A 23,976-nucleotide genomic window follows, 5' to 3' on the forward strand; every position below is an offset into this window, starting at 1 on the left:
GAAGGAAACTCTAATGTGGTTTTCTTGTATAATATATAAGTTATATGATAGACAGTCTGGTGCTGGAGGTGCCGTGTGGTGAGGAGCTGGTCAATAGAGACGTTCGGTGAGTAGCTTGGTGAAGGAGGTAGATGTGCAGGAGCTTCGTTAGAGAAGATGTTGCCTGTTGCTGGCCTCCTGATTGAATGAATGCTGGACAGCTAGGAGCTTGCTGGAGGAGATGTTGCTTGTTCAGGAAAATGGGCAGAATGAATCTCAATGGAGAGACAGAGCTTATATACACCCAGCAGCGGCCGCCAGTCCTCTATGAGTCATGTTGGGAAAACCCGAGAAGTAGCCGGTGACTAGTTCCGTTGCTAAGATACGGCGGGCATTGGAATGAGGATACGCTTGGTTGCTAGGGAAGACCTTAGCAGGTGGTGTGCAGCTACGCAGTTTGTAGAGGAGACGTCCACTACACACGTCTCTGTCATGCACTGTTGGCAGGTACTGGGCATGTACTGCCATTCTGTTAAGCACTGTTGGTAGGTACTGGGCATGCACCGGCTCCTGAATGTACCTGAGCTTTCATTTTCACCATATACATATTCTGCATTAAAATAATTGCACTAGTCACTCGCTTAGTTAAATATTCTGTAACAAAATTAAGAAAACAGGTTTTAACAATACAAAATATGGTAATATGAAACTGTCTTCCAGCAGTACAAAATTTAGACGTCACTCAGCTGGCCACAAACGTATCCCTTTAGGGGTTATATCGAGGGCCCGTTAGATGTGAAACCCCCATCTCACGGATTATATGGAGAGAAGTCCGTATCGAGGCTACACTGTAAATTAACTCCCAGTATATAATATATAAAAACTTCATACATTTAAGTTAATGAAAATATCACAATATTTTAGCGGAGAAAAACACGTGTTAAAATATTTAGTATATTTATGTTCAGACAAAATAATATTTTATACATAATATTATTCACGGACAAACACTATAACTCACACATATTTATACTTGGGCTAAATAGGCTACACTGTACACCTTTGAACTAATGGCTTTATTCATAATAAGCGAAGGGTAATTTATCCAGTAATATCTTCTTAACGTGATAGCGTAATGTGCCAATATCATCCAACTTATACAATACGGTTAATCATGTCACAAAAATAAGTTATACATTCCTTTACCATTATATATCTTCGTCAGTAAGTAAAAATATTCTTCACCTCATATACCACATAATGTTTTTGTATGTTAAAGCGCCCTCACAACAGAGCATAATAGAAAGATCATGTGAGTGTGTGTGCGTGTTAGTCATGTTTATGCAGATTGAACGCTTTTCTTTAGCCTTGTATAATGCCGCAAAAATTGACGCAATACATGTTAACCGAACGGCCTTAAGGTGTGATTATCCTAGCCACTACACGTTATCCAAGGTTCGTTTTTTCCTCGTCCTCACACCTGGCTACCACCACTTACACCTGCACACCTGCATCTTGACATATACTGTACGTTCATACGCCTTGCATACATTCATACTGAGAGCTGGGTGATACTGAGAGCTTAGCGGGAGTCGGCCTTGTGACAGACGCCAACTTCGAACTCTTGATCTTTGTGTAGTTCGTCACGGATCTCTTGAATAGGCTTCACCAGCGCGATAGGCACGTCATCATCACGTCGCTGGCAGAGGAAGATAAGTAGAAAGATTAAAAGATAGATATAATGATATGTAGATAGATAGATAGATAGATACTATTTGGAGCGAGTATAGGAAGAACAATTAAGAGTTTGTGGATATAATAGTTCCATATTTTTCCATTATGCTGAAGTATTTTAATGCATTTTTCTTTCACTGTTTTCAAGCTTTTTATTCAGCTTAATGAAGGAGGATCAGCTGACCACATATAAAGGTATAGTTATTTTATATTTGGACACACCTGTATACCTGACGACTGTGATTATTAACCCGTCGAGCGCTTAATCCCGTTGGGTGACCATCCACGACCAGCGCTATTTGTGGTAGTAGCGAGATGCGCCTAGAGCTGCATTATCACCCCTTCCTTGCCTACTGGTATACAGTGCTGCTTCCCGGGCCATGTGAGTCATGCTCACTCCAGCCATCGAATCGAATCGAAGGGTGAAGTAAAGTGTGAAGAGATCTTGATGTTGGTGCGTAGATTGGTGGTGCGGGAACTGGACTTGAAGAATGATGGTGGAATTTGGAGGGACTTGGGGTTGGTGGATAGTGCAAGAAGAAAGGCGAGGAAATTGGAAAGTAGTAGTAGGATGCTAGGTCTTGGGGCTCAACCCAAGTGCTTCTGTTTTCTCATGTTTGTGTTTCAGCTAATTTTCGTCTTGGGTGTTATATTTATGTTAGGTGTTTGTATGTTTAGCAAGTGTTGCAATTTTATGCCTTACATTTTCGGGTCTTGTGTCCTAGCCAATGTTGGGGAGTCAAGGGCAGGTACTTGTGTTCTGCATGAAAATACGTCACACGGCTCTAGCTCCAGGCTGACTGAGCCGGAATGCTCGCAACTCGCTGTCGAGTATGAGCCTACATCAGAGCTTACTCCAGATGATTTTTCTGAGTCTGATAATGACCCACTCTATGATCAGAATACTTCATCGTGTTGAAGTGGTGAGGGAGATGTTTCAGACGTACTGGCAAGAACACCATGTAACACCTCGTAATCCAGCTCGTGACACACCTCTCCGCCTCAGAGGTCGCCACTTTCCTTCCACTTTACCACCAACACCTGGCAAGAAGAAAGCACAGAAGCAGTGTCCGTCTACTACAACACGCCACGAAGAGCGAAGAAGAGGAAGGATACCCGTTAGTGCTGTAATGAGTGTAAAGTAGCACCATGGTTCAAGGACTATCACACTCTTCATAACTATTAGTGTAATAATATGATGTGACCCAGGCAGTGGCAGTGTTGCCAGGACACCTTCCGTAGTCTTCACCATTCACAGACACTTTTACTTTTACTTTTATCCTCTTCGCCACTGATCGGCTTGTTAGCCGCTTGGGCGATCGGTCACGACTCTTTTCCTTTATATTCTTCGCCAAAAGGTCGGCTCGCTAGCCGCCCGGGCGATCGGTCACGTCTCTGTCACGCACTGTTGGCAAATACTGGGCATGCACCGGCTCCTGAATGTACCTGAACCCGCTCCAGTGTTGGTCAAGTCTTCTCTTGAAAGAGCTCACACTCGGTGCCGTCACAACACTTTCTGGTAGATTGTTCCAAGAGTTTACAACCCTCACTCCGAAAAAGTTTGCCCTCACGGTTTTCCGGACTTGCGGCTTCTTCAATCTTGAGCTGTGACCCCTTGTGGGGCGAGCGTCCGCCAGCTCCAAGTAAGGACACTCAACTGAGTAGTGCCCCCTGAGATGCTTATAAACCTCAACTAGGTCCCCCCTTGCCCGTCTGTAGTATAAGCTAGGCAAGTTCAGGCGCTCCAATCTCGCAGGGTAGCTGAGATGCCGAAGTGCAGGCACCAGCTTGGTGGCCCTCCTTTGAACATTTTCAACCAACTGACAGTCCCTAGCATATCTCGGGGACCAGATGGGGTGACAGTACTCCAGATGGGGAAGCACTTCACTCCTGAAGATCGTCACGAGGGACGGACCGTCTAGATATCTGAACGACCTTCTTATAAGACCCAATAATTTATTTGCCTGATTTACCTTCTTCTCACAATGGCCCGAGAACTTCAGCTCATTGTCAACATACACACCTAGGTCCTTCTCACACACAGTCTCAACTAGTACATTTTCTTCATCCCGTTGGGACATATGGTACGCCTCCTTACCGTTGGTACGCCCCAGGTGCATCCTCTTACACTTCGTGACATTGAATCTCAGCAGCCATTCCTTCGACCATTCCTGGAGCCCACAGAGGTCCTTCTGCAGCTCTTCACAGTCCGCTTGGTTCTTAATTTCCCGAAATAACTTGGCGTCATCGGCAAACATTTGTATGGAGGAGTGTACAACGTCAGGCATATCATTTATGAAACAAACAAACAACAGCGGGCCCAATACACTACCCTGCGGTACCCCACTTGTTACAGGTACAGATGACGATTTCGTGCCATTAATCACCACACATTGCTTGCGGTCATGTAGAAAGTCTTCTATCCACGCTAGGACATTTCCCCGAATTCCGTACCCTTCCAGTTTGATTTTCAGCCTTTCGTGGGGTACACTGTCGAAAGCCTTGGCAAAATCTAGGTAAATATTGTCGATATTACCACCCCGTTCTAGAATATGGGTCCAAATATCCAATACCTTGAGCAATTGTGTCAAGCAAGAGCGCCCCGGCATAAAACCGTGTTGGCAATCTTTTACAAGGTTGTTTCGTAGTAGATGTTCCATCGCTGCATCTCTGATAATACTCTCAAGTACTTTACATATTATGCTGGTCAGGCTCACCGGTCTATAGTTGTTCGTGGAGTGCCTATCGCCCTTCTTGAAGATAGGACTCACATAAGCCACTTTCCATTCACTGGGGACCATTTGTTCATCCAGGCATTTACAAAACAGAATCTTCAGGGGCTCTGCAAGCTCGTTGCACAGCTCCCTTAGCACTCTAGGATGCACCATGTCAGGTCCAGGACTCTTATGGACCTTTAGCCTGGACAGTTTATTTCTAATACCCTCTTCTGTGAACACAATGTGGGTCAGTGCTGTGTCGAACCGTCTGTCCTCAAACGCAGGAAGGTTAGTTGCATCCTCTCTTGTGAACACTGAGGAAAAGAAGCTGTTCAATGCCTCAGCTTTATCCTGGTCAGAATCTGCGTAACTACCATCTTCAAGCCTCAGGTCTGATACTCCTACTCGCGTTTTCAATTTCGACTTTGCATAGCGGTAAAACGCCTTTGGGTTTGACTTGACCTCGCGTGCAACCAGCCTTTGGAACTCCTTTTCAGCCCTCCTACACTCTATCTTTGCTTGGTTTCTGGCTCTTGCATACATCCTCCTGTCTTGCTCATCGTTTGACCCAACCCACGTCTTGAATTTCTGGGTTTTCTTCTTAATTTTGTCGACCGCCGCATGGTTCATGTGTAGGGATCCCCTCGTATTCCTAGAAGCACTGGGTTTGGTCTTGGGTATATATTTATCGATCAAATGGGTCATTTTACTAGTTATGATATTCAGCGTAGTGTCTGCGTTCTTGTACCTTAATAAGTCAGGCCAGTTGATACCCCTCATCTCTTCCCTCATCCCATTGTAATTTCCCTTGTAATATTTGCACCTTGGCCTGGCCTTATCTTGAACTAGGTAACAGTTAAATCTGAATGACAACACTGTATGGTGACTGGTGCCAACTGGGGCAAGGTGTTCCAGTTTGGCCACCATACCCTCCTCGTTTGTTATGATGAGGTCAAGTGGCTTGGGTGTTTGCTCCCCTCTGTAATGTGTCGGGTCTCTCACATGTTGGAACAGAAAATTATCTCTCAGAGTTTCTACAAAAAGAGTAGCAGGATTATTCAAGTCATTCGGGGTTGACTCGTTTCTCCAGTCGATGTCGCCATAGTTAAAGTCCCCCATGCAATGGGGACTTGGATAAGCAAACGTCAAAAAATTATCAACACTAGCGGTGTTTTATTCATTTTCTAACATGCAAATTGAATAATGATTGATGTGGGAGGAATAACCATAAATAAAACGAAAGAAACACACACACGACGGTGAGGAGAGTGGAGAACTGTCACAGTGGCGTGGGGGGAGGAGCATGACTCAGCCGATTGCCATAGTGATGGGAGAGGACGGAAATAAAGTCCACAGGGAAAAAAGTCACATGACTTGTACACATTGGCAACACAATATATATAAGATGGCATTGCACGTAGGTTAGGTTAAGTTTGGTTAGGTTTTTTCCGTGCCTTTTTACCTGACTTTTTTTCCTGGATTCGTGATGGGCGCCGTGCCTGGAGGTATAATAGTATACCTCCATGGCGCCGTGAGACCCTCCCTACCTCCACAACCATTCGCTACGCAGTGTTACCACACAGACGCGGTGAATTCTTGTGACTTTCATGTTTCCTGGACCATTTGAGATGGTTTAGGAAAAACAAAATGGCCTGCACTGGGGTGTGTATTACGTCTAATATTGGCTGGCGCTCAACGGGTTAAGTAAAGTTATATGATTAATTTGTATATATGTGTTTGAAGGAGTCGAAGTTAAACTAAAATTATGTCATGTTTAAAGTTAGGTTAGGTTTGGTTAAGTACTGTAGATTAGGATAGTTTAAGTAGTTAGGTTGATAAGGTTAGGCATAATTTAGGTTAGGTTAGTTCAATTAGTTAAAGGTTAGGTTAGTTCAATTAGTTAAAGGTTAGGTTAGTTCAATTAGTTAAAGGTTAGGTTTAGTTTAAGTTAGTTTAAGTTAGGTTAGTTTTAGATAAGGATAGGTTAGGTTAGGTTAGGTTAGGTTAGAATGTCAAAATCTCGTAGGTTACAACAGCAAGTCATCTTCCCTGTGACATCTGTCCTTACCTGAAACAGCATCTCGCCCTCAAACTCCACCAGGCCGTACTTGCGAGCTCTCAGTAGCATTCCCACCACCTTGTTGGAGATACGTGTGTAGATCTGTGTGATAATGGCACTGTTACATCCACTGTCTAGTCTAGTGCCTTACATAGTATGTGTTAGAGATGGTATGCTATATAGAGATGTATTCTGTCTCCTTTTTACCTTCTGACTAGTTTATATTCGGTTAGGTTAGGTAAGGATGAGTTAGTAGTTATATGAAACTACTCATTTATATTATAATAGTCTATATGATCGTCTATGGCCAGTAAAAATCCACCCCCCCCCCCCAAGGCTAAGCAGCTGCAAGGTACTGTATTCATTTTGCTCTGGCTAACTGAGGTATACCACCGCGAACTAGATCGAAACATTGATTCTCTGCTCATAAATCTCTCTCGCTCTCTCGCTCTCTCGCTCTCTCTTCTTACCACATTCTTCACCACCATCAGTGCCACCACCTAACCTAACCTACCTGGAATAGATCGCCGAAGGAAATGACCGCGGTACCATCCTCATATGCGTGCCCCTCCTGGTAGATCATGTCACAGAGGAATACCACCTCGGCATTGATGTGTCTGGCAGCATTCTTCCCGCGCCTCTCTGACTTGCTCCCTGTCACGGGTCTGTAATGGAAACGTGAATTACTGCCAGGCTGGATGATCGCGATAACTGTAGTGCCACATACCTGATGCACAGTGCCACATACCTGATGCACAGTGCCACATACCTGCTAAATCGTGTGACCACATACCTTTACTCATAATACATAGCACCACAAACCTCCTTACAACGCACAGATAAACTAATGAAGATTGAGTCACTTGCCGTAGTTAGGGTTCAACACATACTTACCGTAGTTAGGCTCGACACACATACTCACTTGCCGTAGTTAGGCTCCACACACACACTCCCTTGCCGTAGTTAGGGTCGACACATACTCACTTGCCGTAGTTAGGGTCGACACACACACCCACTTGCCGTAGTTAGGCTCGACACATACTCACTTAACGTAGTTGGCTCGACATACTCACTTGCCGTAGTTAGGCTCGACACACACACCCACTTGCCGTAGTTAGGCTCGACACATACTCACTTGCCGTAGTTAGGCTCGACACATACCCACTTGCCGTAGTTAGGCTCGACACACACCCACTTGCCGTAGTTAGGCTCGACATACTCACTTGCCACCAGTTAGGCTCGACACACACACCCACTTGCCGTAGTTAGGCTCGACACATACCACTTGCCATAGTTAGGGTCAACACGCACACCCACTTGCCGTAGTTGGGCTCGACACATACTCACTTGTAGTTAGGGTCGACACATACTCACTGCCGTGTTAGGCACACACACACCCTCTTGCCGTAATTAGGGTCGACACACATTCACTTGTCGTAGTTAGGCTCGACACACACACACCCTCTTGCCGTAGTTAGGCTCGACACATACTCACTTGCCTTAGTTAGGGTCGACACATACTTGCCGTAGTTAGGCTCGACACACACACACCCTCTTGCCGTAGTTAGGCTCGACACATACTCACTTGCCTTAGTTAGGGTCGACACATACTTGCCGTAGTTAGGCTCCACACACACTCACTTGCCGTAGTTTGGGTCGACACACACTCACTTACCGTAGTTAGGGTCGACACATACTCACTTGCCGTAGTTAGGGTCGTCGCGGGATAATGTGGTCTTAGGAGTGTTTTTAAAGGAGCCACTGAAGGGATTGGCGCCCATCTTAGCACTGTGTACCTTCACCTTTTGGTCATATAGCTGTTTCTTCTCTGTCAGGCTGCTGTGACGGAGGGCAAATGGCTGATCCTGTGGGGAAGAAATCAATCAGTTAATGTGGAGACGTCTGTGAGAGAGGATGAAATGTGATGGATGGATGGATGGGTGGATAGGTGAGTGGGTGGACATATGGATGGATGGTTGGGTGGATAGGTGAGTGGGTGGACATATGGATGGATGGATGGGTGGATAGGTGAGTGGGTGGACATATGGGTGGATGGGTGGGCGAATGGGTGAGTGGGTGGACATATGGATGGATGGATGGGTGGGTGAATGGGTGAGTGGGTGGACATACGGATGGATGGATGGGTGGATAGGTAAGTGGGTGGACATATGGATGGATGGATGGGTGGATAGGTGAGTGGGTGGACATATGGATGGATGGATGGGTGGATAGGTGAGTGGGTGGACATATGGATGGATGGATAGATAGATGGACATATAGATGGATGCACATATGGTTGTATGGATAGATGAATGTATCGTACTCAAGAGGTTAAATCATCGTACTCAGGGTTAAATCATCGTACTCAGGGTTAAATCATCGTACTCAAGGGGTGAAGTCATCGTACTCAAGGGGTGAAGTCATCGTACTCACCTGGGTAATATCCTGGGTTTTGTCGCTGGTCATCTTACTGTCCAACATAGCTTTCCTCTCCTCCAAGCTCCCAGGCCGGGGTGGTGGACGAGTCACCTGGGGGGGAGACAGCTAACCATCGTAACAAACTTCTCTAAGTACACACAAACTGTAGACAACTTCACAAATATTCGTAAAACTTTTCTATATATATACACAATCTATAAAGAAAAACAAACACGGAAGTCCACAAACTGTACTTACATGAGCATCGCCCATGTTGTCTATATCACTCATAAGACACACTTGTTGTTCACATGTGTTGTTGCACCAGACACTGTACAGCTGTGGTGAGTATTGTAACGACCTCACACCACCACCATCACCACCACCACCAGATGCTACAGGTCCTTGGCACCAGTAGGCTCCCCACTCTGCACCATAGCAGGAAAAAGACTTGGAAAATGTGGAAACAATTTCAAATCAACGTTATTCTATGTCCTTTTCTTTCCATTGAACTACATTTTTGTATTAGTTGTACTTGTTATGATAGTAGGAATATATAGGGATATATTATAATACGGATATATTAAGAAAACTGTGCGGTAGATGTATAACTATTTCTCCACTTCCTTCATGTGTGTTTTGGCGCCAGATGGGAGACCGTAAGCAAACAACCACTCATATATTTGGCCTTCGGTGCCACCTACGAGTGACGTGTACATATTAACATCGGCAGTAACGTAAATATAATTAAACAAATAAGGGTAATTCACAAGTCGAAAATATAAAGTAGACTAGCGGGTCCTTAGAGTGTTTATAAAGTCCCTTGATGTTTGTGTTTTAGTCACTTAGCGGAAGTTACAGGTTGAACAACATCCGCATGTACGCCACTACTTCCTGTAACCTACTGCATTCTTCGTCATGTCCGATGAAGAATACAGTTATCTACACTTTCCACAGAATACTTAAAATAAAAGAGATATGTTGGACTGGGAAACACAAACATTAAAGGACTTTGTAAACACGGTAGAATAATGTCTCTATCCCATTCTTACAAGATCACGTGAGGATTAAGCACCTCAGTTTATTTTATCTGATGATTAAACACCTAACCTAACCTAACCTAACCCGTGCAGTTATAGTGCTAGGAGACGGTGAATATTACTGCACGTTTGTGATAGAAGGAGAAAGACTGTCGCCGTATGGTTGATGAAAGGGAGGTGATCACCACCACCACCACCTCTTCCTCCCATTAATGGCAACCTAGTGACAGCACTAGGATCCCACTTCCTCTCTCAAGGAATAAACAATTGAAATTGAAAATTGAATGGCAACAATGCTTCCGTGCTGTGTTAAAAATCAGCACGTGTGTGTGTTGAGGTAGCGGGGTGGATCCGCCAGCGTGTGGTGGTGGTGGTGGTGTACAGTTGTGATGACTTGATTATTATGGAGAAACTGTTAGCTTTCACACACACACACACACATATCGAGTTACTACACCACGTGAACACCTCACCACCAGGGACGATTCTACGGGGGGGGGGGGGGCATTGCCCCCCCCAGATTTTGGGCTGGCCCCTGGGTTGGCCCCCCCACTTTTATTCTCAAAATTATAATTCCAAAAACATTCCCAAAACCAGGAAGTGAGTCAAGTGACTCAGGCAATGGGCGCGCCGCACGCCAGATGCAGGCATGGGTGAGGTGAGATGAGGCCCGGAGGGCAGGAATTGGGAGGGTGCAGATATGCGGGGTGGGGTCACATCACGGTGTATATAAACAAACTGCCTTGTCGGTGATGAACATTACCACTCTGTATTTCCAATGAGAAGGGTGACAGGCTGACAGTAATTGTCGAATTTGTCACCGAAACTACCCAGAAAGAAATATTTCGTCTGCCACTGTGGGTTTTTCTACTTGCTAAGTGAGGTCTGTTTAGAGAGAACATGTGAGTAATTTTTTAACTAGGAGTAATATTACAATCAGTCAATCTCAATCATTCAGTTCAAGTGGCTGTAGTTGAGCTGAGCTGTACAGTATAAGGTAAATCAGTACAGTCCATCAGTTATATTATTGCAAAATGTAGGCCTAAAGCATTCTTATGACATATTATATATCATAAGAATATATAATTAATATGTCATGAGAATGCTTTAGGCCTACATTTTGCAATAATATAACTGATGGACTGTAGTGATCATTCATTTTTTCGCTGATGTATGTACTGTACATACATTGTAAAGACACTGCTATATTTTTCAATGTTTGTTATGTGGTACACCCGCCCTTTATGTGACTATGTGAGCAATAATACAGTTTTAGAGATAATGTATGTTCAAGTGTGTCAATACTCCAATGAATCATGATTAGTGGAATAAGAGCGTTGCCATTATACCGCCATATGCTGATTATTTTAGGTTGGCGTCATGAGAGACGTCACTTAACACTTGTCAATCAAATTGGTGTAATAATGCTAAAAACTGCATCTTGCAAGTTGTACACAGGTTTGGTTTTGCCCCCCCCCCCCAACATTTATCTTGGCCCCAAAGTTCAATTCATGTTCCTTCTTCTTTTAGTAATGAAAGCTTTTGTCAAGCGACCCACCCACCCCATGTCTTTGTATGTAATACGTTATTTTTGTCCAATGTATATTTTCAGCCTTCGGGCTGCCGACTTTTTCAATAAACCGTTAATTATTATTATTGTTATTATTATTACATCATACCTGGTACAGTATCAATGATTAATCACCCAGCTTATAACACCTGAAGATTAAACACCCTGACGCTACCTGGGGGTTAGGTTATATTAGGTGAGGTTAGCGTTGTATTAGGTGAGGTTGTAGCGTACTGTATTGTGGCCAGTAGTTAATTATCTTTAGATGTCTATTATCTCTTTGTATGGCCACACAACGTACGTACATGTAGATATCTCACACTCAGGAATGAGGTAGAATAGAAACTCACGATGCGTGTTCTGTATATATATATTGTTGTACAGAGTAGTGCTAAGGAGTTACTAGGTGAGGTGTAGCTTGCTCAGAGTTCCTGTAGGGCGAGAAGCTCTCTGAGGGAGCTGGGTGGTGAGGTGCTGGAGGGAGATCTTGCTGGTCCTGCAGGTCAGAGTAGAATGGTCTCCCAGGCTTGTTGTTGTTGTTGTTGAGATTGTCGGACCGTAGTCCGACACGGGCCTTTGCCTATAGGCGGCCTGTTTGGTGGTTCCGGCTGGAGCTCCTGGAGCGGCCAGACCGGATTGGGATTGGAGGTGGTCCTACTTGCAGATTTGGAAGGATACTGCAGGTTGCAAGTGTGAGCGGACCCGCGATCAGTGGGCGCTTACCACCAACCCCCACTCTTGGACGTGGTCAGTTTCGGAGTGGCGCGCCCCCCGAACTGGGGTCCGCACTTGCTGGGAGAGGATACTTTCTAAGCTATCTGGGTGGTGGGTATCGTGTGATGACCCGGAGAAGGTGGTAAATGTGGTTTGTTTGGGCCTTTCTGGTTAGAGTGGCCGCTGGTGTTGTGTGTGTTTCTTGGGAGATTTGAGTTCTGTTTCGGAGGCTTTGTGTGACTTCGCAGTCGAGGAGATAGTGTTCAAGTGGGTTGGCTGCTGGCTCCTGACAGTAGGTGCATTCCATGACGTCATTTCCGATCATCTGCCAGGAGCACTTGTACTCTAGTCGTAGTCGATGAAGGCTAACTTGGGTTTGTCTTGGTGTTTTCTTGTCCGCGAAAGGTGGTTCCCCTTTTGTAGCCGCCAGGTACCACTTGGCTGATTGGGAACCAGCGTTGAATGCGTGAAGGAAGCTCTTTTTGATGTGGAGCTTGCTAGTCTTTCTGAGGTGATTCTTGATCTGTTGCACGCTTGCTGGAACTTGGATGTGTACGCTACTAGAACGTGTAGCTGCCTTGGCTGCTTCGTCTGCCACGTCGTTTCCTCCGATCCCTACATGACTGGGAATCCAGTGTAAGACGACTGGGCGGTTTTGTCTTTGGAATTCCTGTAGCTGTGCGAGGATCGAGGTTATGATGTGGACGTTGTCTCTTGGTTGACTGTGTTGCAGCGCCTGCATGGCCGATTTCGAGTCCGTGTGAATTATGATGGACTTGTTGTGTTGTGTTGCAGCGTGTTGTAGGGCCTTTGAGATTGCTACCAGCTCTGTTTGTAGGGTGGAGCAGTCATTAGACAGTCTCTATCGAGAGGGCCAATCACAGAGGAGAAGGCCAGGCACTCAGGTCCTAGCGTTGCTACGTGTGCGTCCGCACTGGGGAGTAGGTCTATCGGCACCGCTGGCTGTACGCTGATTGGCTGGTAGGCGTGCGGGGGCTCAGTAGTCCCTTGTAGGGGATGGAGTCCACTACAAGGTTATGTTAGGTTTAATAAAGCTGGGGGAGGAAGCAATCTAATCCACCGGTCTCAAACCTCAATACACCATATCACATAAATCAACACTCCAACACCTGCACATGATCCTCACAGGTTTTCCCATTTGGTCACCAACTGCATTACCAAGCTTTGCAAATTGTATCGTGTTTGAGATTCTTTTATGTGGCAAAGTGCTAAAGACGGTAGACAAACAGCGAGTTAACAGTAGACAGTGAGTTAACAGAAGACTAACAGTGGGGAATATTTATTCATGAAGTGAAAAAAATGCAAATGTTAAAGTGTGAAAGATATGCAATCAAATTGTTTATGATAATTTGAGTGTTAACTTTTGCTGTCATGTTGAGAGACTAAAAAAAGGTGACAATAATAATAATAATTGTAAACGACTTGGTTAAGGACGTTCAGGTGACGGGCAAGTCGAAGGGAATGATTGAAACTCGCCTTTTGACGCATTCAATATTTATTGATGTGATCAAAACCTGCAGCGAACAAGGCGTTCATTAGTATTACATGGTGATCTATCTGATACATAGTTAGTCTCAGACGATTTCATCTTAATTACAATTGATTATTAAGCATAGTGACATAATACAAAGTTCATAACTCTATTAATCTTAGTTACATTTCATTCCGCATTATCTTATTTCTCCAGATAAGGCAGAAACGAGTAGGCATAATTAGTCCGCAATATTTCAGTACTGAGGGGTATGTCATCACTTTGGCTGTACTTACAAGTGCGGGTCAATGCGAACCAGTATGGTGTTCCAAGGGACAATAGTACTGTGTAAATTGTTCCAGCACAAAACTCGGCCAGGAATAGGAGTCGGTGTTTACCACAGAGGGCTGTTGGCTGCATGGTCCTCACAGCATCACTTGAGAAGGCGATCTGCCTCATGGAGGCCAGGCGGCCACACCACACTTTAAACCATACACTCAGCAGAATCAGGGCATCTTATTTGTACAGGTTGCGTGGGGGGGTGGGGGGGCGCACGTGGTCCTAGGCTGATATATTGAATGTTTGTTCGGGTAAGGCAACGCCAGCATTGTAGTTGAAGCCAGCGGCGATAATAATAATAATAATAGTTTCCTGTGTGCCGAGACAGTACAAGTAAACAACAGTGGTAAACAGTAAGGCAACTAGATTAGGGTAGCCGATAGAGCTGTCAGGTGCTTATTTCGAGGAAGGTCCTTTGTTAAGGGACGCTTGGTCTCTCATCAGTAATAGTATGTCTACAGGATTATTATTGAAAGTTTTTTTTGGTAACATTCAACACACATTGCGCTTGGAATATCTGAGGTTCACGGGTCACTACCGCAGTGCAACATTACTGTATTTAGTTAATAATACAGTATAGAAACTCTCTTCTCTTGCTGTAGCGTCATCTTCTGTGTATTTCTTTGTTTCAGCTTCGAATTATTTGATAGAGAAACTGGTTGTGACCTGTTCCGGTCAGAATCGTGAACCCGAAGTAGCAGACAGTGATAATTATTCTGTCCATAAATGGTTTCGCGAGTGAATCTCAGGGTTCGTGGTCCAAGAGGAGAGGCGACAGGACTTTTGTGGGTGACTGTACCATAAAATTATGTTCACATCCTCTACAGTAGTGCCTAGCCGGTTAAGGCAAGGTTTGTACATATATAACGGTGTAATTATTTATTATGCGCCCTTTCTCTCCGAAATATGGTTCCTGGGGAGGGAAGAAGACCCAACCCCCTCCTCTAACACACCCTTCCCCCCCTCTAGCTGGTTACGCCCCTGTACAAAATCCGCTTCGTATCATAAAATCATCCATATATTTTGCATCCGAATTAATATTTAAGGGAATAAGCGACTTTTATGATAGTTATTGAAGAATTTTATTCACATAGGAAAAGACAAAATAAAAAAATAGTATCAAGTGTCAGGTGAAAAGAAAGTAATGACGCTCACAGAAGCAACTATATCCTAACTTCCTCTCCTGCATTAACAGTGAGAAAAGACTTGAATATAACACTTGTTTTGTACTTTTGGTTAAATTATTTATGTTTTCCACGAGTAAGATTGTTTTCCATGTTTACTACGCTCTAGAGAATATTATTATCAAATTTTTTTCGCAAAGTTTTTCTATTTCCGGCAACATTAGACATCCAGCTGACCCGCCTATATGTATGAGCACTAGAGTGATAACAACTTTTGAGAGATTTCGAATGCTTATTATAAAGGGTTTATTACACCAAGAGGCATTAAGAATATATTCAACGTTATAGATACTCACTTGTTTTAACTTCTCGATCCTTTTTAAAGTTGATCTCAATGTATCTATTGTTTATCTTGGGTCAGTTAGTTTACAAATACACAGGATGCAGAGCTAGTGGTCCGGAAACTAGTAACTTTAGCTAGATAATGTACGCGGTTCTATGATGAGTTGGACACCGGCCAGAGACAGGGAGAAGTATGGCGTTGGTAAGTAGATAGATATTATATTAGAAGAGATCAGAGGTAGAAAGGGAGAGGAAAGGGCGTCGTTCTAGTTACAAAAACTACTGACGTAATACACTACTACTACTCGTCCCCCACTCTTAACAACCCAAGATACTGTTTTTACCCAGAGGAGGTCATTAAGAGGTCATTAGATATATTATTCTGTAATTTTTTAATGAATGCAGTTAACACTTACATATACTGTACTACATAGCTTCAGTTTAGGTTGGTAAAGGTTCAGGAGACAGACGCCACCTGGTTCTGTGTAGTTGTCTCTTCCAAGTTATGTTTATCATCTAATTTAATGGAATGAAGGTAAAATAAGGTAATTTGTAAGAACAACTACCACCAGAAGTTGTTCGATTTTGTTAATATTTCCACAGATGTTCATATTATTATAGTAAGTATTTAAAAGAGGTGACAATTTTTTATTTTAATAAATATTTTTTATATATTTATTTATTTTTTGCCTATCTACGATGATAATTACCTGTAGTGGGCAGGGTATGAAGGAATTTGCGGAGTAAAATGCTGTGAAAAACTGATCATTTGACACTGAAAAGATGACTCTACATGCTTTGTACGTGAAGAAATGAATTATTAACCGTAAACTACTACAAAAATTCTGCGTGTCATCTGTTTGTTTAGAACCGACCTGCTTGGTCTAAGCATACTATTACGTCCAAAAAAATGTAAAATTACACAATAATGCTTCAACAAAGTTGCTTTCATTGGTACCAGATATTAAAATAAGTAATTTGTTCAGTACTGCAGGGGATCAGCCCCCTGGCTAGGAAATTAGGCAAGGTAAGGTAGATTTCTTTGCTTGGTTCCTTTAGGTTCTAGTAAATGTTTCCTTTTTTTTAAATACTTACTGTACTATGAAAAGAACATTTGTGGAAAAAATTAATGAAATCAAACAACTCCTTCTGGTGGTAGTGATGTTCTCATACATTACCTGAAATAATTGTTATAAACTATTGAAAACAGGTATAAAGTGTCCTTGCCAAGAGTCGCCATCATTTACTCTTACAGACCTTGAAAGAGGCATCGGCCTTAACCATAAATGGTAGCAGACAACACACATTAAACCAACCTACTGTAGGTAATGCTCTGCATCAGTATTACACATTAACCAGGAACTGTAAAAATGATGCTGGGAATTTTCCGAAGTATCAGATACTGCTACAGTTTATATACATAATTTATCATTCATAAAAAAACATAATTAGCTAACCTAACCTATATAATGTAACAATGTTTAGATAAAGCTCAAGTTTAGGAAGGTTTGGTTATGTCGGTTATTTTGGCTCATTTTATGAATGATAATTATATAAGGTACTGTACCAGTATCTGATTCTTTGGAAAGTTACCAGTCTCGCTGAATATCAACAATGGTGTTCTTGGTTTTGCATCCGTTAAATACAAGATTACTGATAGATGCTTCTTTACCTCATGAAAATCCCATGAAATGGCGAGAATGTACAATATGCATAATATTATTATTCATATTTTTCATCTTGAACACTAATCTGTGTCAACACAAAACATTACCATGTTCACTGTTTTTGTGACGAGGGTTTTGTTTCATTCTGTATCTAACCGTATATTTTCCATTTTTCATATCATCTTCTTCACCACTGGTTGGCCTGTTTTCTAGTTGGGCGGTTGGTTGTGTCTGTTATGCTCTGTTGGTAAATACAGTACTGAACATGTAGTTATGAAGTTTAAACTGTACCAATATTAGTCAAGTCTGCCCTCAAATGGTCTCAGTCGGTACTGTCACACACACTGCCACTTTATTACAACAGTTCACAACTCATACTCCAAAGAAGTTTGCTCTGAAAATTTTCTGTACTTGTGTCTTCTTTAAGTTAATTAAGGCAGTGACCTCTAATGGGGTGGGCTTCTGCTATTTCGGATATGAACAGTTGACTGAGTGATGTCCTTTGAGGTGCTTATAAACTTTGTTTAAATCACCCCTTGCCCCTCTATAGTACTGTATAAACTAGGTAGACTCTCAGACAGCAATGTTTTACACCCTAGCACCATCCATTGTGAAAATCTGTCAAGTTCTATGTTATGTGAATGTGTTTTTATGTTTGGGGGACACTTTTTTTTTTTCATCATCGGACTGTACAGTATCCCCCTTTATATCCTGGTAGTCACTGGGAAAAATGGCTAACAAAAGGTTGGCATGATATACTGTAGTGAACTTTAATTTGGGAAATATCATGGTGTCTGTACAGCGTAATGATTTAGTAAAGATTTATTGCTTTACCCACTAGTGAAAGCATATAAAACATGATTTGCATTAGTTCTCATTTATTTTAAATTTCCATCACCTGATTTAGCTACATTATATAAGCCAACAAGAATCATTTTTCTTTTAAAAGATTCTTAGAAGTAAAATGGCAACACTTTCTTTAAACTCTTCCAAAATTGGTAGATGTACAAATAGTGTGAAGAACTGATTTACTGTTAAGACCATAAATGTTGACTGTGAAACTTGTGTAATATCTAATGCCAGGTATCACATAATTAACTTCTCTTTCAGCCATCTATAACTTCAGTGGTATTAATGAGGCCTGCATCAAGCTCAATGTTGGCAACACAGTTCAAATTCTGGAGGAGCTTGGGGGCTGGTTCTTTGGGTACACACTCGACAACAAGGCCCTCCGAGGGGTGTTCCCCAAGTCATATATACAGGTAAATCCTAACTGATTTAAGTTACTGTAAGTGATGGGAATATTTTTTTTTTGTTAAAGGAGAATAAATTCATTCATATACATATGGTCATTAAGAGAGATGAAGACGTTATACTGTACTTACCTGATGTTTAAATAGACTGCCAGGTAAAGATACATTAGTTACCTGTAATATTTACCTGTCAAGAATAAAGCAAAACTCACAACATATATTTTTTGTATATTGTTATTAAATGAAGCACTTTATAATGCATGCGACTTTAAGACAATGTCCCCCCCTGTGATGATGGTCAGGTACGAGACTGTATTGTGGACAAATCTGGCCCAGTGGAGGTAGTGACAGCTCGCCTCCCACCCATTGTACAAGAAGTCACAGCTGTGCTACGAGAATGGGGGGTGCTATTACGAAAGCTTTATGTGGTATGTAAGAATAACTTTTAGGCAATTATATGTTGACAATTTGAATAACTCATGTGTACTTGAATATCTTGACATATTGTTAGTTTTATCTTCCTGCTGAGGCCCATCCATGTCTTAACTTAGTGTCTGTTATTTCAGTATTAACCTCTTAACTGTCCTAAGTTTATTAATATAAAAGTAAGTTGTAGCATAAAGGTGAAGTATAGGATGGTGGAGATCTGACAAACATTAGTGTGAAGGCACAGTACAGTCTCATGCAATGAAGAATGTTAGTGTGAATGTGATCTACAGAAGAGCGCGGAATTAATATACAGTACAGGTACAGCCAAATGTTGTAAAAAACTAATTCTTGAGCTTACTGATGTATCCCTGAATTATGTTCTTATAATTTTTCAGGAGAGGAGCAAAGAGTTCACACTGTTACGAGACACCATGACGGAGCTCATAGTACATCGTAGTAAGATCTTGTGTGGTCAGTTGCCTGGAGATGAACTCAAGCAGCTTAAGCATCGCATCACACTTGGAATTGACAGAGTGAATGCGTAAGTTATTTTTAACAATGTATAAATTATAATTTCAGAGTTTTTGGATTTTAATTGGAAGAGTGAGAATTTAGGTAGAATATTTGTATGCTAAACTACTGTATTGGTTTGATTCCCACCCAGAGTTAAAGCCTGTGTTTCTTCCTTATGCACACACTGCAGTAAACTGAGTGCCCTTGTACACTATCAGGGTGTGTTCTCTATTGGTCGATTAACTGCTAAACTGCTAACAATTGGGATCAATACTACCTGTCCATACTGCAGTGTAGTATCGTAGAAAAAGGTTTACAAGATTTTTCTGGTTGGTTGAAACTTTTCTGGGTCAGCTGACTTTGCTGATTCACCAGCTGGCCAGTGAGTAAAAGGAGTTAAGTGTACTGTGGTGTGCAGTACACTCCTACTGGTACTAAAGAAAACCTAATTATTTCAGCATATTTTCATTATTACTAATTAATTTTTTTTCTCGTAATTTCAGAGTTTTCAATTATAAGTCAAAGTGTGGGACAATTTATTTTTTTCATAACTGCAAATTTTTGCAAATCAAATCCTTGTAAATCAGGGTCTGCTTGTACATAGTACTGTACTGAATGTCATTTTATAATGTTCAGTGACAAAAATTAATACCTGTACAACAAAGAATGAACTGCAGTACATGTACAGTATGTATATTGTTTCTTGGCCTTTCTGTTTTCATTGAAACTTGTGTAACACAGACAACTTAAAAAACGGATTCTTGTATAGTGTGTATACTATACATGCACCACTGGTGTAGTGATTACAACATTGACAGGATTTGTAAAGCATTGGATGTCTAGATTTCCTTCAGTATCATCTAATATCAATTATTTGAAGTACAGTTGAATTTTTTTTAAACCCTGCCAATACTGTACTGTACTGAACATGAGTTGTGATAACCTCAGTCTTCAGTAGGTTAATGGCTTTATGCATTGCAGTAAGTTGGGGCTTGATTTAGTTGTACGGGATGAAAATGGAAACATTCTCAATCCTGATATTACCTCAGCTGTCAAGCTGTTCCGACACCATGATGAAGCTGCTGCACAACTACGCAAGGTAAAGAATGTTGTATTTCTTACCCTCAAGTTGTATAAGTTTGGTATAGGGGCCACACATCTTGACCTAAAATGTTAATACTATTTTCCCGTTCTTTACAATGGTCATTATGGCCCCTATAAAGTAAATGATTTGTATTTTTTAATCCAAATGATCAGTATATACAAGTGTAATACAGTACAGTACAGTATACAGTACTAATCCAGATTATGTATGGCTCAGGTAAAGCCAAAGTATGGGATGACAATGCAGTTTTCCAAGGACCCTTACTCTTATTGTATTTATAATACCGTACTGTATATTTTTATGTTAAACTTCAAAACTTCCTTTAGAAGAATTTGAAAAGTACTGTATTGTTCTGTATGTCTGAAGTAATATTATTTTTATCCACTTCCAGTATATAGTACAGTATATATATTTTTACAGCATGAATCCTCACATGGACGAGCCCCATCAGTGCGCAGAAAATCGCACTTGGCATGGACAGCCTTAGTAGCAATAAAAAATATTATTATTAAGGTAAGAATTCAGGCAACCCAAAATTAAGAGGAAAGTGTGTTGGGCCTTCAAATGTGCTGTTTGCATGTTTATGTTTTACAGATCCTTGAGATGTTAATTTGTACAGTACAGTACTCATATACTGTATTGGGAATTTATGATGGGCTTATCATTGACTCGTCAGGAGGTAAATCTGTTAGAACATATACTTTAATGTCCCCAGGCAGGTATCACTTGTTGGTGTTGTTTATGCAAACTGTATTTATTGCCCAACATATGTCTTGTTTTACAATATGGTGTTTCTTTTTGGCCCAAAACATTAAGCTAATGCCTCAGTAGGCCTGATTAAGAGGGGACAGAGAAGGCATTTTTCCTGAACATCCAGGAAAAATAGTGGAGACATTGACCACATTGCCAAGACCAGTGATAACCCTCATTGATATTATAACTGTTCAGTGAGGCATAACTCCTATTGATATGGTAAATTTGTTCAATGAAGTTTAAACTTTATTAATGTAATAAGATTATTTAATGAGGCATTACCCATCTTGTATGACAGGTACGTTCTTAGGGGAATAATACAGATAGATGTGGTGTGGTGTGTTTAGTGAGGCAACTTGTGTATGTTTTGGAGGTGTGGATATAAAACACCAGAATGAAAATTTATTTAAATCAGTGGACATTGTATTTTAAGAGCTTCAGAGTTCAGTAGGGGATATACAGAAGAATAGGAAAACTTAAAAGAAGTTGTTGAATTACATAAGAAGTCTTAAGGTGGAGTGGAGGCATAGAATGTGAAGATGAATACAATACTTCCTTGGACTTGACAATACAATATTTTTACACTTCGGCTAATTATTTTGTATTTCTTGCCAGGTTCCTGAGCCCTCCGAGATTTCATTAGGGTTGTACATTGGAGATCCTCGAGAAGGCAGAGAAAAGCCACTTACTGAAGCTTTCATCATCCCTTGGACTGATGAAGGGTACAATAGCCATCCGGATTTACTTCTCAAATTAAAGTGTCTGTTTACGGTAAGGAAACTTGTTGTATACTGTAAGTAAATATACCGTACCTTGTAAGCATGGAGAACTTATTTAGGCTGTGATGTACATCCTGCTTGTGAGTAAAGGTAGGTTGTGGGAGGTGACAGGTGTAAATAAAAAAGATATTTAGTGCCTTGTTGTGGGAGGGAATAACATAGCAGAACACGTCAGTTACAATAGTAAGTGACAGCAAAGGCAAGGAGAGAGTGTGTTTGTTCTTAATTCTGTCTCCTCTTTATTATAGCAAGAAGACATTAGTTCACACAGATGGTATAGATATTAGCTTCAAAGATAACTTCTGTATTACTAAAGGCAAGAATGTTTCCATGCAAGCAGTAAGATTAAAGTCCATTTAAACATCTTCATTTATCCTTACATCTATGTTATGTTTACATGGGCAAAGACATTTATTCATTAGTATTGTATAAAAGTAAATTTGTACCTGTACATGCCTATGCACTTTCAAGAATTAAGACACAGCATGCAGGCACACTTGTTTCCACATTTATATATACATGATTAAACCTTTAGATGCACACACACACACACACACACACACACACACACACACACACACACACACACACACTATTAAAAATGTGGAAGTCATTGATAGGATATTGTTGTGTTAGTAAAACTGTGACTAAGTTTGTTGTTTATTGCAGGATTTGAGCACAGCAACCCTTGATGACAATCAGGTGTGGCTGATTGGTTCAGTGGTTCGCTTAGGGTCAATGGCCAGTAAAGAAGTAGACCCTCGCAGGGTCTCGTCAATGATGGGCAAGAAGTCCATCTATACTAATGACTCGATGAGAAGGTCAGTGTGCAGTTTAAGGTTTACTTGAATGCGGGAGAAACATTATATGAAAGTTTGGGATTTGGTGTATAAAGAAACTGAAAATTAATATAAGACTTTATTGCCTTCCTCATCAAGCATTTATATATTGTAGTACAGTGTATTACCAGATTTGATGGATGGAATATATTTTTCTTACTGGATGCTGTTATCCTTAGCCAACTTTCTTTAGTTATAGAAAGGAATGAAACCTTGATGCACAGTATAAGTAATGTTGACATTTCAGACCATTTGGTGTTTTAATGATGGATATTACACCGCTGATCACGAAACAAAGAAGCATCACGGTGCCTGCAAATGGCACACAGGACGAAGACCATTTTGCCACATTCTACCCGTGAGTTTTGCTTAGCAATTTTTTTCCTTATTGTTATACTTCAGTGCTGTGAATACTTTTGTTAATATGAGTATTTATAATAAAAGATTCTTTATGCAGTAATTCCTGGACCTTTCTTGAACAGTATAAATGCAGCCAATATTTTTCTTTGACCATTTACAATGCATCTTATCTTTGTCAGTCAACCCCCATAACCTGAATGAAAATAATTTGAACACAGGTTAAAGCATCTTACTCTCCAAGTTACAATGGCAATGCAACATTGTGGCTGCCATTCAGTACATTATCTAAGTGCTCATGGTAATCAGGAGTGACATAACTCCTCTCAGACGGCGATGGTCTGTGTGGTACTGTACCGGCTGTATGATATTCATTCCACTCACACAGTACAATACAGTACAGTACTTTATAAACTGTACTGTACCGTTAAGTTAAAGTACTGCATTATAATGCTGCCAGATGTACAGAAGCATAACACATTACTGTACTCTACATCACTTAAGCTAGCCTCTTGGTGGTGGTAGGGTGTGGAAAGATGATAGGAATGTGGTAATAGTGTGACAAGTGTTGTGGTGTGATGAGGTGATGGTGTGGGAGGTGTTGTGGTGTCGAGTGGTGATGGTGTGGGAGTGTTGTGGAGTGGTGATGGTGATGGCTGACCATACCTCACCTTCTTTTCCGTGTATGTATGTACAGTATGTATGGAGGTACTGATGTAATCGTATATGTACCTCCAAGCTCCAGTCTTTTAT

General features: G+C 41.5%; 2 protein-coding genes across 7 annotated transcripts in view; one reads left to right on the plus strand and one right to left on the minus strand.

Moving 5' to 3' along the window:
- Nucleotides 1-919: 919 nt before the first annotated feature.
- LOC121876861 (actin-binding Rho-activating protein-like) lies at nt 920-9,341 on the minus strand. Its single transcript, XM_042382340.1, has 6 exons — nt 9,166-9,341; nt 8,923-9,018; nt 8,191-8,354; nt 7,004-7,154; nt 6,499-6,591; nt 920-1,678 (listed from the first exon to the last, which is right to left on the minus strand). The coding sequence occupies exons 1-6, from the start codon at nt 9,196-9,198 to the stop codon at nt 1,562-1,564; spliced, it is 654 nt and encodes a 217-aa protein (XP_042238274.1). The 5' UTR covers nt 9,199-9,341; the 3' UTR covers nt 920-1,561.
- A 6,251-nt stretch (nt 9,342-15,592) lies between these two features.
- LOC121876732 (dedicator of cytokinesis protein 1-like) overlaps nt 15,593-23,976 on the plus strand; it is a 64,945-nt gene continuing 56,561 nt past the window's right edge. For all 6 annotated transcript variants that reach the window (XR_006090806.1, XM_042382090.1, XM_042382091.1 and 3 more), the window contains exons 1-9: nt 15,593-15,730; nt 18,306-18,457; nt 18,751-18,876; nt 19,273-19,418; nt 20,372-20,489; nt 20,916-21,008; nt 21,864-22,019; nt 22,697-22,848; nt 23,114-23,224. Coding sequence is in view for 5 of the 6 variants with exons in the window: in XM_042382090.1 (XP_042238024.1) it covers nt 15,685-15,730; nt 18,306-18,457; nt 18,751-18,876; nt 19,273-19,418; nt 20,372-20,489; nt 20,916-21,008; nt 21,864-22,019; nt 22,697-22,848; nt 23,114-23,224 (1,100 nt within the window). In the remaining variant the exon portion in view is untranslated. The remainder of the gene's footprint in view (nt 15,731-18,305; nt 18,458-18,750; nt 18,877-19,272; nt 19,419-20,371; nt 20,490-20,915; nt 21,009-21,863; nt 22,020-22,696; nt 22,849-23,113; nt 23,225-23,976) is intronic.

This window comes from Homarus americanus, unplaced genomic scaffold (assembly GCF_018991925.1).
Source record: "Homarus americanus isolate GMGI-L3 unplaced genomic scaffold, GMGI_Hamer_2.0 scaffold50281, whole genome shotgun sequence".
Taxonomy (NCBI): Eukaryota; Metazoa; Arthropoda; class Malacostraca; order Decapoda; family Nephropidae; genus Homarus; species Homarus americanus.